Here is a 13,620-nt window from a genome sequence, read left to right as displayed (position 1 = left end):
TTCAGACCCCCAAGTGCTGGGATCAGAGGCGTGTACCACCATGCCTTGCTAGAAGACTGGCATTCCACAGTAGGGACTTAGTAGATATGGACAGGACGTTAGCTGAGTGAGCAGGTGAGAGACATATGGACCCAATGCACTCTGTGATCCATACCCAGACACAGATGGCTCCAGTGCCACTTCTGCAACCTGTCTGGCCATCCAAAATCACTTTAAAACACTAAGTTTTAAGAAATATGGAGCTGGACAAATGGGTCAACCCGTGAGAGCATTTGCTGTTTTTCCAAAGGACCCAAATTTGGTGTCCATCACTCATGTCACACGGCTCACAAATAAATGCTTGTAACTCCAGTACCAAAGGGTCCAATGTCCTCTGCCGGCCTTTGTGGGCAACTGCACTCATGCTGATACACACACCCACAGACATACATGCACATACATGATTAAAAATAAAAATGTATCTTAGCCGGGTGGGCGGTGGTGGTGCACACCTTTCATCCCAGCACTTGGGAGGCAGAGGCAAGCGGATCTCTGTGAGTTTGAGGCCAGTCTGGACTACAGAGTGAGTTCCAGGACAGCCAGGGCTACACAGAGAAAGAAACCCTGTCTCAATCAATCAATCATTTAAAAAAAAAAAGAGAGAGAAAGAAATGGACTTTACACAGAATGTAAATGCACATGCCCTTCACTTAAGTGCCTCCCTTCGGAAGTGTCCTATGATTAGATGTGTAGGACAGTCCTGCAGCAGGGACAGAAATGAGATGTCCACAAATCTAACTGTGAACGTTCCCATGCCCATTACAAAGCACCTGGCCACCATTAAAAAGATGCAGGGCAGGGATAGAAGTAGCTTAGACTTAAGAACACCCAAACAGTGATTCACAACTAACTGCAATGCCAGTTTTAGGGGATTTGATAACCTCTTCTGTCTTCCAAAGACACCAAGCATAAATGTGGTAAACATAAATGTGTGCAAGCAGAACGCTCACACATAAAATAAAATTAATCTAATGAAAAAGTTAAATAGTAAAAAGATGCAGGGCCCGAGATGGGCTCAGTGGGGAAAGGTGCTTCCTGCACAAACCTGAAGATCTGAGTTCAATCCCCAGAACTCACGTAAGGGGGAAGGAGAGGCCAGACACCACAGAGTTGTGCCCTGGCCTCCATACACACACCATGGCACATGTGCAGCCCACCACAATAAAGACCAAACATGCAGTAGATTCCAATGTGCACACATAAACACTCCTAGAAACCTAACGGAAGCAGAACACTGCTCTCACTCACTGAGCAATGGAGAAATGTAGCTAGATTCCCACAGCGGCCCTTATGAAATTAGTTAATTCCATTTGAATATGAAAAAGAACTTCATAGCTCGGGGCATTGGCACACATCTGCAAGCCCAGCACTTCAGAAGCAGAGGCAGGTGGATCTCTATGAGTTTGAAGGCCAGCCAGGACTCTAGAGTGAGATCCTGACAAAAACAAAACAAAACCCCCACATAATTTCAGAAATATTCTATAAACAAACACAGGTGACATTTTTTAAAACGTTGGTACGGAGAGTCTGTTATGGTCAACACTATCGTTGCATACCCCAGAAGTCACTTCAAAGCTAGGGTGGTGACGCATGCCTGCAATCCCTACACTTGGAGGCGGAGGAGGCAAGACTGTGTCTCAACAAAAACCAAATATGTTAAAAATTTCAAATTAAAAAAGAAAAATCCAAGCTGGGCAGTGGTGGTGCACGCCTTTCATCTCAGTACTCAGGAGGCAGAGGCAGGTGGATCTCTGTGAGTTTGAGGCCAGCCTGGGCTACAAAGTGAGTTCCAGGACAGTCAGGATGGTTACACAGAGAAATCCAAAAACCAAAAAAAGAAAAATCCAATTCTATAGATCACGTAAAGGAAAAGAGCCTTCCACACATGTATAAACAGGAAAGAAAACATTCAGACTAAGACACACTCGCCACTCACTTCATTCCTCTCTGTAACATCTAAATGAATCCGAATTGGCCACACACCCGTCATCCCAGCAGTCTAGAAAGGAGACAGAAAGACCAAGGTCATCCTTTCCTAGACTAGAAGTCCCTACTCAGAAACACACGCTCACACTTATTCAATGTACTACACACCACAGTTATTTTACTTGGATATGTTTACCACATCATGCTATGGAATGCCCTGTGTATTAATGCAACTTAACACCGTGTACCAAAGCCACCCCAGCCAGTCCCAGGCCTTACTACCCAGCTCACCCAGCTTCATCTTCTTCAGCGTGGAGTCGGCATCATCCCGGGGCCGTTTGCGGGAATCCTTGCTGCTGGGCATGTTGCGGGCGATCTCTGCCTGGGGGGTGCCCAGGTCCACCAGCAGGGTGGTGATCTGGGCCTGGAACTCCAAGGAGGCAGGGTGCTTGAGCACGCTCAGCAAGTGCAGCTTGAGGTTCTTACGCACGCTGCTCACCTGGGACTTGGCCAGTGTTGGGGGCAGGTTGGCTGTGAGGATAGAGGTGGGAGCTCGGTGCTGGGGACAGATCACTGTGTGGCCTGCCAGGCTCAATGCTTAGCCCCAAACGTGGGGAGGGCTCTTGCTGCCATTCCTTGGGAAGTTCCTAGGCTCACTGGTGGCCTTCCCTCTTTCAAGCTGACACTGAAACCCTAAGAGACCTCTACGATGTTAGTCCTTCAAGGTGAGGAAACCTAAAGGTCACTTCTCTGCACTCGAGCCTCAGGTCCCCGTCTCCGATCTGCAGTCCAGCGCTACCCTGGGGAGAGCTGTAACTGCCACCGTCTCCAAAGCTGCTGACTGAACGGCTGCCACAGCTCAGGCCAGTCCTCCTGCCACTGGCATGACCAGCCAGAGTCTCAGTCACCTCGGTAAGCAAGCTTCCCTTGCTCCACAGAGAAAGAGGACTCTAACTCGGCCTGTGCAGTATCCACCATCAGTTCCTCGGCCAGCGCCACTCTCATTCCCTTCTGAGGGAACCACCCTGTCTCCATCCTCTGTCGAAGTGTGCAGGAGACTGGGGCCAATGAGAACACGGCGTTTCCCTGGCCACTGTGATTGGCTCACTGGTAGGCTCGCAATCTCTGCTCGGCCAATCATAAACAATGAGCGTCAACCCTTGACTTTTGCTGGAATGATGGGGAAAGAGTTGCTCTCTCTCTCTGTTGCTAAGTAGATAGCCCCCTTGAGCTCCGAGGCCATCTTTGCTGCTTCAGGAAACAGCCAGAAAACAAAGCCAACACAAGAGCTCAGAGGTGGACACACTAGATCCGGGACCAGCATTCATCCATGCCTCAAGCCTAGACTTCTGGAGTTTTATCCAGGCACAGACATGGGAAAATGTCACCAGCCTCCTGTCCTTGCGGGCTGAGCATCCCGAGCCAGCGTTGAAGCGGTTTTCTACCTAACCTGGAGCTCACGGTGAGCTGTGGTGCTGATAGCACACAGTGGGGAATGCAGAGCTCAACAGCACCTCAGAACCAGCCACCTGCCAGGAGGGGGCATGAGGTGGGGACCCTCAACCTACCATGCAGGGTCTCATAGGCCTGGATCACCTCGGACATGAACATGGGTCTCTGGCGGGCGATGTTGGCGAGGGAGCCCAGGGCTGTGGTCAGGTTGATGGAGGAGATGGCGGGGTGGACCATGAACTTCAGCAGCTGCTCCAAGGCCGCCTTGCCTTCTTCCCACAGGACATCTAACAGGGAAGGAGAGCATCAGTCAGTGGGGCCCCACGGTCAACCTGACTCGATGAAGATTCACCCACACAGCCTAACAGGCCCTGGAGCATCACGGCTCTCAGTCTAGTCCTCCAGAGCCAACACTTAATATTTTGGTGTAAATACACTGAAATCCTATTACAGGAAAACGACTAAAGCAAATTCCACATGTACCCACAGAGCACACTGTAGCAGCACTGTGGGCCACTGCATACCCACAGAGCACACTGTAGCAGCACTGTGGGCCACTGCATACCCACAGAGCACACTGTAGCAGCACTGTGGGCCACTGCATACCCACAGAGCACACTGTGGGCCACTGCATGCCCACAGAGCACACTGTGGGCCACTGCATGCCCACAGAGCACACTGTGGGCCACTGCATGCCCACAGAGCACACTGTGGGCCACTGCATAGCAAGTTCTTTTGTTTTGTTTCAGACAGGGTCTTATTATGTAGCCTGGACTGGACTCAAACTCATGATCCTCCTGCCTCCACCCAAGTGCTGGTGTTTCCAGGCATCTCATGCCCAGTGTATGCAGGGCTGGGGAAACTTCAGGGCTCTATGGCAGGCAAGCACTCTACTAATGCATCTGCAGCTCAGGCCTGTAATCTCACCAAACTCAAAAGGTTCAGTTAAGAGGATCAGAAGTTCAAGGCTACCCTCAGCTACACAAGGCTAACCTGGGATACACGACACCCTGTCTGGAACAAAACAACAGAAAAAGGGCATGTGGGAAGGAGGAGGTGACTGTGAAAAGGGGTGGTGAGCACGAGGGCTCTAGGGCAGGCCAGCACTCACTGTACTGGATGTAGGGGTGATCTCGAGGAATCCGGTCCAGACTGATGTCATGCTCCTGGCGTCGGGGGACTTCTGAATCAGCCATGCGGGGTGACAGGGTGACAATGAGGCCCTCCACAAACTTGATGGCATGTGTACGGATGCCATCATTGTCAGAATCCAACAGCAAGATGATTTCCCCAGCCATGGAGGACACCATGTCCCAGCAGGCCTCCTGGAGATCGCTGATGACCCGAGACTTCACCATCCACTGCCAAGGGACCAGGAGGAATAGAAGAGACAGAGAGAGCCAAGACAACACACCAACTGTCAGTTCTGCCCCCACCCCAGACTGAATGAGTGTGAGCACACTCACTTGGCTAAACCAACAGCTATGCTCAGTGCTGGGCAAGGCTGGGATGGGGGCGACCGAGACACAGCTAACCCAGTGATGAAGTACCAGATCTCAAGATACAGGAGCAGTCACCTCAGAGGCTGCTCTTCCAGAGGACCAGGTTAGATTCCCATACCCACACAGCAGCGTTAACTGTCTGTAACTGCAGTTCCAGAAGATCTGATGTCCTCTTCTGGCCTCCACAGGCACTGTACACACAGTGTATAGACATGCATGCGGGCAAAACACCCATATACCAAAAAAAAGGCAGCAGTGACTAGTCAGCTTCATTTTGCTACCAATGAATGGCCTAACCAATGAGCTTACTTCTGTGTCATCAAGTAAGAGTTGAGAACTCATGGGATTCCCCCTCTTCTTTTCAAGATGTATTTTTATGTGTATGGTGTTTTGTCTACATGTTATCTGTGCACCACATATATGTAGTACCCGTGGGGGTCAGAGAGGGCGTCGGGTGACCTGAAATTGGAGTTACAGATGGTTATGAGACACCATGTGGGTGTCGGGAAGCGAACCTGGGTCCTCTGGAAGAGCAAGATTTCCCAACAGCTTGGCCATCTCTGCATACTCATGATCCTTTTTTTAAAAAATGCTATTATCTTTGTAGTCCAAGGTGGCCTTGCCGCTCCTGCTTCAGCCTCCCACATGCTGGGCTGACAGGCGAGCAAGCAAAGCCTGGCTGCTGATTCTTTAGTCTGTGCTGCTCACTGGGGTAGCTCTGAGAAGGCTGCACCTAGAGTCCTGATCCTGACTGTCCCCGGCACCACCCGCCAGAGGATTTGAAAGTGGAGATTCCTGGGCAATGTTTGTTGAGTGCATAAATGAGTGGACCCAGAAGACCACCTTAGATGCCTTGGTGTCTGTTCTCACAACAGCAGCAAACCACGACAAGCTCATGCTCGCCAGGACTGACAGTACAGGCCCTAAGCCAAAAGGAGGCGGCACAGGAAGGGAGAGGGAAATCAAGGTTTCCCTGGGCAACCACACTGAGGAGGAGGCTTCGACTGTGAGGCGGGCACCCTTCGTGGGAGGCCCAGCGGTGGTCCTCACCTGCAGGGCCACCTTGTAGAGCTGGGTCATGGTGAGAATGGCCTTCTTTACCACGTTCACATTCTCGTCCCGCAGCAGCATGTTGAGGTTGGCGATCAGTTTTAGCAGCAGCTCGATGTCTCTCTTGCTGGGGAGGGAAGAAAAGGCGCCTGGTCATGCTGACCTTGGGGTGGAGGACAGGGACTCAGGCCCACAGATCAAGAAACTGCGGTGGATGGATCCGAATCTTTGTTGCGAGCACATCAGTGGTGGAGGAGGATGCTGACACCTCCACTGCACGTCTGTCATGGGCCCCTGGGCCATAGCTGGCCCTGAAGCCTTCCCTCCTTCAACTCTGTGGGGCCCAGCTGTCTCTGTAAGTGACAGCCAACAACTGTTCCATGTTTGACCAGTGCATCATCTTCTTCTCTGAGTCTCAGCTCCGAGCTGGCCTCTGACAACAGCTGAGGATGACCTTGAGCTCCAGATCTGCCTCCACATCCTGTGTGCTAGAATTTGTAAGTGTGTGCCTCCACACAGATTTATAAGGTGCTGGGGATGGAAGCCCAGGCCTTGTACATGCTAGGCAAGCACTCTGACTGCACCACATCGCTAGCTTTGGTCCTTCATCCTATCTAAAGAACATCTACTGCGCAGGTGGTGGAAACAGCCACAAAAACCACCAAGTGCTTAATGAAAGGGCTTGACAGAAACACCTCGTTTTGTTTACTCAGGCCTGAAGGCTCCCACATTAGGGACCCTTCGGTAGGACTAAGAACTGGCAGGGTCACTTCGGTTGCCAGAAAGAACCAAAGGCCTCCAGGAACGTCTCGTCAAGGAACCAAGAAATCTGAGAAGGTCAGCCAGCCCCAGAGCTCAGTACATTAACGTGCTTTTTCACAAAACAAGTTCCATCTGATTCTAAGCATCCGCTGCACCATTCAAAAAGTATGAGGCATCAAACAAACAAAGAAACAAATGAAAAAGACCAAAAAAACAGGTTGGAGAGATGGTCCAGTGTTTAAGAGCACTGGCTGCAGGCCTGGCTCCGGGAGACTCTCAGACAAAAAAACTGACTGTCAGATGTCAGAAGGCAGGGTAGTACACAGCTTTGCTCCCTGCTGCGTCCTTCAGCACACGGGGACACATGATACACACAACGTTTTGTGAACCCCGAAAATTTCGTAAAGCTGGGTGTGGTGGCACAGGCTACAATCTCGGCACTGAGGAAGCTGAGGCGGTTCAAGAAGTTCAAGGCCACAGTGAGAACCTGTCTCCAGCAGACAAACAAAAACCACCACCCATTTTCCTAGGAAAGAGGCGAGTGTGACAGCGTAGGGCACTGGGGTCAGAGATACAGGATAACATAGCCTAGGTCTGCCAAGTTCCACCAAGTGAACCTGGGAAAACCCACCTGACCCTCCAAGCCTATTTTCTCAATTAAACAGATCAAGAAACGACTCAAGGCCTCACGCGGGAGGTTGAACAACAAGTAGGTCAAGACTCAACAGCTCCTGGCAGGCTAGGAGGGCAACAAAAAGAGCTATTTTATCTCCTCCCTGTTACAGAGCCAGGAATGAGAAAAGAGAGGAACGAGCTACTCCCCCTTCGGAGGAGCAGGGGGTGACTGGTCCACCCAAGGCTGCTGTAGCGATCAAAGGCTAGAGACCCCGAGCCACTGTTAGACAGGTGCCCTTGCTTGTTCAACACCTCCACTGTCACCTGAGAACCAACCCTGTCTGAGGCAGACGCCAGGACGTGGAGGCCAGCAAGACAGACAGCCCTGCTGTGAAGCTGACTTTTTTTGTGGGGAGTGGCCCAGGCGATTTCAAGCAGTGTGGAGCATCACAAAGAACAGCGACAGTGAAGAGAAGCGCCACTACGCAGGAGCCAGAGGGAATGCTCAGGAAGGGTTTTCTGAGGAGCCCTGGCCAAGGGAGGGAATGGCCACCTAAGCAGACAGCTACGAAGGACACTGGTGTTTTGTGAGGGGCAGAGAAGAGACAGGGCCAGAGGGAGGTGGGTCAGATGAGAGCATGGGTGTGGGCCGGCAGGACTGTAAGACAGGCACAGTGAGACTCCATGTCCTCAGCAGCTCACCTGGCTATGTACAGAGGTAGGCAGACAGGAGGGGATGACTCCCCTCTGGCAGATGCTTCAGAACTAGACTTTGAGGCCAGGGATTGGGGGCAAACCTCCTGCTCCAGAGACAGGAGGACCAAAAAGTCAAGGTTATCCTCTGCTACAAAGTGGGCTCCTGGCCAGCCTAAGCTACATTAGACCTTGTCTAAAGCAAAACAAGAACTCCAGAGTGATTGTAGTAATCTCCACTGATGATTGTTTTAAAATGGTACGTGGGTGAGGGGTGGAGTGGGCTGGAGAGACGGCTTAGCAGCTAAGAGCGCACACTGCTCTCAAGAGAACCTGAGTTCACTTCCCAGTACTATGTCACGTCAGCCTGGTTTGAGAGAAGCCAGTCAGCTGCTCCCTGTATTCTGAAAGGAGACCTGCCGCTTGGACTAATAAAGCAACCATCAAGTGTTGGTTGAAGTACAGGGACATGAGGTATATTGGGGGGAGGGACACAAGCCAGGACACCCAGGCACTCTTGAGGAGACCCATACCATGCCTCCTCGATGAAGCCAATGACAAACTTGCGCACTTCAATGGACTTGTCTGCTTGGAAAGCGATGATCTCCTGTAACGTCCGAGGGAAGATGAATCAGGCCACACCGAGGAGCATCACCTCACCTTTATCCCATCCCCCAGGCTGACCACTCACATCCAGGAAGTTGTCGAGCAGGGTGGGGTCTTTATTGATGATCAGCTCCTGGACCTAGGAGATTGGAGGAGGAGGAGGAGCAGACATAAAACATAAAAGCCAGGCACGGTGGCTCTCACTCATAAGTCCAGTAATTGGGAGGCTGAGGCAAGATTGTCATGCTATCAAGGTCGTCTGGACTACGGACTCTAAAAAACTAAAAATAAGGGCCAGCAAGATGGCGTAGTGAGTAAGGTGTTAGCCACCCATGCCTGAAGATCTAAACAGCATCTCTGGGAGCCACTAGGTAGAAAAAAGGAGCCAGCTCCAGCAAGTTGTCCTCTGACATCCATACACTTGTGCAGGCATACTCGAAATAAAGAAAATAAAAATAAGGATGGGGAGACGGCTCGGTGGGTAAAACATTCCCTCCACAAGCCTGAGGACAGAGGTTGGATCTCCAGAGCAGCACAGCTGCAGTCCCAGCACTTTCGAGGCAGAGACAGGCTCTCGGAGCAACCTGACTAGCTAGACTAATGATCAGCAAGCTCTGGGTTCTACTCAGAGACCCTGCCTCAATAAAGCGGAGAGTGATTGAGAAATACAGTCAACTTTTGGCCTCTACATGTATGCATACATGCATCTCATACCACGCTACCAAGCTTCTACATCCATGTCAACAAGCACACATGCACACCAGACATACAGGGAAAATAAAAAATAAATGCTTAATTTAAATACAGGGGCTGGAGAGATGGCTCAGCAATTAAGAGCACTGGGTGCTCTTCCAGAGGACCAGGTTTGATTCCCAGCATGCAGTCACAATCATCTGGAACTCCAGCTCCAAGGTGACCTGATTGATACCCTCTGCTGGCCTTTGTCAGCATTGCATGCACATGGTGTGCGCACACGTAGGCCAAACACATAAAATTAACAAACAAACAAACGTCAGATAAACCCAGATGCAGACAAGAATAGGGAGGAATATCACTGGTGATTCTGACGATCCTGATCCCAAGCCTCAAATGCTATGCTGTCTAATGAGACCCTCACAGATCAAGGTTCTCATAGGCCACTGGGAAGCTTCCCTGGGCCTGTAGAAAAGAGGCAGGTCCTGGTCAGCAGTGGGGACATGACATCCAAGAGTACTAAACAAAAGAAAGTTAATCCTAGTGGCATAGATCTATGATCCAAGCTACTCGAGGAGACAGGAAGACTATGAGTTCAACACTTGCCTAGGCTGTAGAGTGAGTTCAGGCCAGTTTGAACAACACAATGTGAACACTTCTCAAAATAAAAGTCAGCCAGTCATGATGGCACACACCTTTAATCCCAGCACTTGAGAGGCAGAGGCAGGTGAATCGCTGTGATTTTGAGGGAGCCTGGTCTACACACTGAGCTCCAGGCCAGCCAGGACTACACAGAAAAAGATCCTGTCTCGAAAAACCAAATAAATGAATGAGTTTGAATGAATAGTAAAAGGGCTGAGACTGTAGCTCAGCAGTAGCGTGCTTGCCCAGCAAGCCAAGGCTAAGGAAAAGCAAAGGGGGAAAAGCCCTGGCTGGGGCTCCTGCCTTCCTGAGGTTCGGCCTCCTCTTACTTGTCTGCCAGTTCTCCATCCTTACAATGTCAGCATCCAGCAAGCATTCCAACCATGAGAGCCCATTTCCTGGGACCTCCTACATGTCAGGCTTTTTTTGAGACAGGGTCTCTCAACTATCTCAAAGCTGGAAGTTTTAGCTAAGCTGCCTAGCTAGCAAGCTCCCAGGATTCACCTTTGCCACCCCCAGAGCTGAGCTCATAGACATGCACAGCCATACCCAACTTGATATGGGTACTGGGGGTTTGAACCCAAATTCTTCCGCTTTCACAGTGAACCAACGCCCCAGCTCCTGCTCTTGGAAATAACCCCTTCTCCCAGACATCCTCCTGCAAACTCAAAGCTGGTCCAAAACCTCAATGATACAATTCCAAGTACTGCTCGTCAATCGCCCCATAACTACACCAACGCCCATTCTACTGCACAGGAGGGGCTGGTGCCTTTGACAACATGCTAAGCAAGTACAACTAGGGTCCCGACCCGGGCAACGTGATCCCAGGCTCTAATGCTGTGTGTTTTTTCTTCATGGTGCTTCTGAGAGGGGTCCCAAGGCTTTGTACTTATTAAGTAAAGAATGTCTACTACTGAGTCAGACCCCAGCGCCTCACTGGGGGATTCTAGGCAGGGGCTCTACCACCAAGCTGTGCCTTTACCCTATCCAATGATCTCTGAACGTCATCTTGGCTTCTTATTCTGAAGGCCCCCTATCTTTTTCTATCTCAGCACATGCTTTGGTGCTCTGTGTTTGGTTATGATTTACATCTTCTCTTCCTCCAGCACTTGGTTCAGACATCCCCTTTTAGAAAACCTACCCTGACCCCCTATCCTGGACAGGTCAGGAGTTTCCTCTTGATTCTGCTTGTCAGCCCTGCCCACTATGGGTCTTCACTGTCTGTTCACTGTACTGGACCATGTGAGAGAGAAAAGGCACAGGACCTGTAGGTGGACCCTGCAATCCAAGGGCTAGCTGACCAGCTGCTCGCAGAGTGACCTTAGGCTCACTCTGTAAACTGAGGTCTGCTTCTCTGTGCATAAACCACAGGTGACCCCCCCACCTGCACCCCCAGCCCCAGAGTTTGGGAAGCACTGGATGAGCACTGCACCCTGGGGTACAAGTATGTACAAGTGTGCATGTGCAGTCATGTATGAGTGTAACACGTGTGTGTGTGTGTGTGTGTGTGTGTGTGTGCGTGCATGAATACAGTACAGGCATAAGTGCACATGTGTGCATGTGAAGGCATGAATGAGTGCATCACAGGTGTGTGAATTTGTGTATAGGCATGTATGAATGTAGGCATGTATGACCACAGGTGTTAGCAATGAAACTTTCTCAGGGACTATTCCCTGCCCGTCCTGCCTCCCTCCCCCTTACTCCCAACTCACCTGTTTGAGCACTGTGATCTTGGAGTCATTGGTGATCAATGCTGCCTGGTTCAGAAGATCTACCACCTGGAAGGAGGGGCGAGCCAGGTGTCATGGCCTGTCTTGCTGGCCCGGGCCGATCCCTACAATCCTCCTGAGCTCTGCTGTCTTGGGCAGCACCGTGTGAAGGCGGGAGTCACACTCTCTCACTCCCAACCCCTCAGCTACACTACACTTACCCTCTCAGAAGTGGTCATGCCATCAATGCCTGGCCCTTCCTCTTGTGTGAAAAACTGTGATGCCACGCTCCGGCGGGTGACACTGTCCCCACTGCCGCTTGCCATGACTGCTGTCAGGTTCTCCCTGGAAAAGAAACCAGTAAGTTTTCCTGTCCAGTCCCCCTTCCTCCTCTAGGGTGGGTACAGGATTTATGTTCATGTGCAGGGGTCCAATCCCAGGGACGCACAATGCGTCATCTCCAATACTTTTTGTTATTGTTTTTTTGTTTTTGGTTTTTGGTTTTTCGAGACAGGGTTTCTCTGTGTAGCTTTGCACCTTTTCCTGGAACTCACTTGGTAGCCCAGGCTGGCCTCGAACTCACAGAGATCCGCCTGGCTCTGCCTCCCGAGTGCTGGGATTAAAGGCGTGCGCCACCACCGCCCGGCTTGTTATTGTTTTTAAACACAGGGTGTCGTGTAGTTGGGCTGGTCTCAGACTGAATAGGTAGCCAAAGATGGCCATCAACTCCTACTCCTGTCTGTGCCTCCCAAGAGCGGGAATTACAGGTGTGCACAGCCACACGTTTCCAGGCCAGCCAGGGCTGCATAGTGAGACACATCTCAAAAAAAGAAAAGAAAAAGGAAGGAAGGAAGGAAGGAAGGAAGGGAGGGAGGGCCATCTACATGACCAGGTGTGGCGGTTCATATCTTTCATATCTCAGCATTTTCAAGATGCAGGTAGGTAGAAACATCAAGATTTTAAAGCCAGCCTCAGTTACATAGCGAGTTCAAAACCAGCCAGGGCTACTTCATTCTGTCTCAAAAAAAAAAAAAAAAACTGAAACAGAGAAAAGACTCATTGTGATACAGCAGCCTTCAGCTCCTTCTGTGAAAGTGAGGGAGAGGAACTTCCACACAATTATCACAAAGTCATACTGACAAAATCATGAAATGACTCACAACATTACTTTAATCCATCCAAGTGTCCTTAACAGGGAGACAGGTTGCAAAGACACACCTGCACACCGCAGGGCCCTGCAGGCCAGGGGACAGTGCTTGCACAGAGTGTGCAAGGCCCTGAGTGGTGCGGGCTGGACACTGGGTAAATGAAACCAACAGACGGCACGGAAATGGACAGAGGAGCCAGGCAGGCGCACATACCTCTAGTCTTACAGTCTTGGAGTCTGAGGCAGGAGGACTGTGACTCCAGCCCAGCTGGGCAGCTAAGCAAGACTCTCTATTGAGAGGGGGGAAAGGAATATGGAAAATCTCTACACGCTGACAGAATGCAGTGAATCTGGGAACACCAGCAGAGTGGACCAGAGGGATTCCCACAGCTCCCTTTTTACAAGGGTGGGACAGAGGTGGGGGGGGGGGGGGAGTGAGGGAGAGAGATCTGTTAAATGAAGAAAACCAAGGCCAGGGTGATATAATCCTGGCAGGACGCTCTAAGGCAGGAGGACCACATCGAGCTGGATGCCCATGTGAAGATATGAAAAAGGACAAACCAAAAGCTTTTTTTGTTTTGTTTTTCCGAGACAGGGTTTCTCTGTGTAGCTTTGAGCCTTTCCTGGAACTCACTCGGTAGCCCAGGCTGGCCTCGAACTCACAGAGATCCTCCTGGCTCTGCCTCCCAGCTAAAGGTGTGCTAACATTCTGAGCCCCGTGTGAAAGTATACCTGTCACTCTCACATACTGCTTAGAGTCAGGGCCACAGCCACAGCTCTACCC

The 13,620-nt window shown here is 50.8% G+C and overlaps 1 protein-coding gene across 1 annotated transcript in view; it reads right to left on the bottom strand.

Annotated features, from left to right (window-relative positions):
* The window catches only part of Sympk (symplekin scaffold protein), a 33,264-nt gene that overhangs the window by 16,826 nt on the left and 2,818 nt on the right, over nt 1–13,620 (bottom strand). The window contains exons 2-9 of the mRNA XM_052762044.1: nt 11,911–12,034; nt 11,693–11,758; nt 8,731–8,784; nt 8,573–8,646; nt 5,970–6,096; nt 4,529–4,778; nt 3,534–3,704; nt 2,257–2,496 (exon numbers count right to left, since the gene is read on the bottom strand). Of these exons, the coding sequence (XP_052618004.1) occupies nt 2,257–2,496; nt 3,534–3,704; nt 4,529–4,778; nt 5,970–6,096; nt 8,573–8,646; nt 8,731–8,784; nt 11,693–11,758; nt 11,911–12,015 (1,087 nt within the window). The 5' untranslated portion in view covers nt 12,016–12,034. The remainder of the gene's footprint in view (nt 1–2,256; nt 2,497–3,533; nt 3,705–4,528; nt 4,779–5,969; nt 6,097–8,572; nt 8,647–8,730; nt 8,785–11,692; nt 11,759–11,910; nt 12,035–13,620) is intronic.

Source organism: Peromyscus californicus, unplaced genomic scaffold, assembly GCF_007827085.1.
Source record: "Peromyscus californicus insignis strain IS unplaced genomic scaffold, ASM782708v3 Scaffold_4__1_contigs__length_199733344, whole genome shotgun sequence".
Lineage (NCBI taxonomy): Eukaryota > Metazoa > Chordata > Mammalia > Rodentia > Cricetidae > Peromyscus > Peromyscus californicus.
Note: the sequence above shows the minus strand (reverse complement) of the source record. Positions and strands in the feature narration are given on the sequence as shown.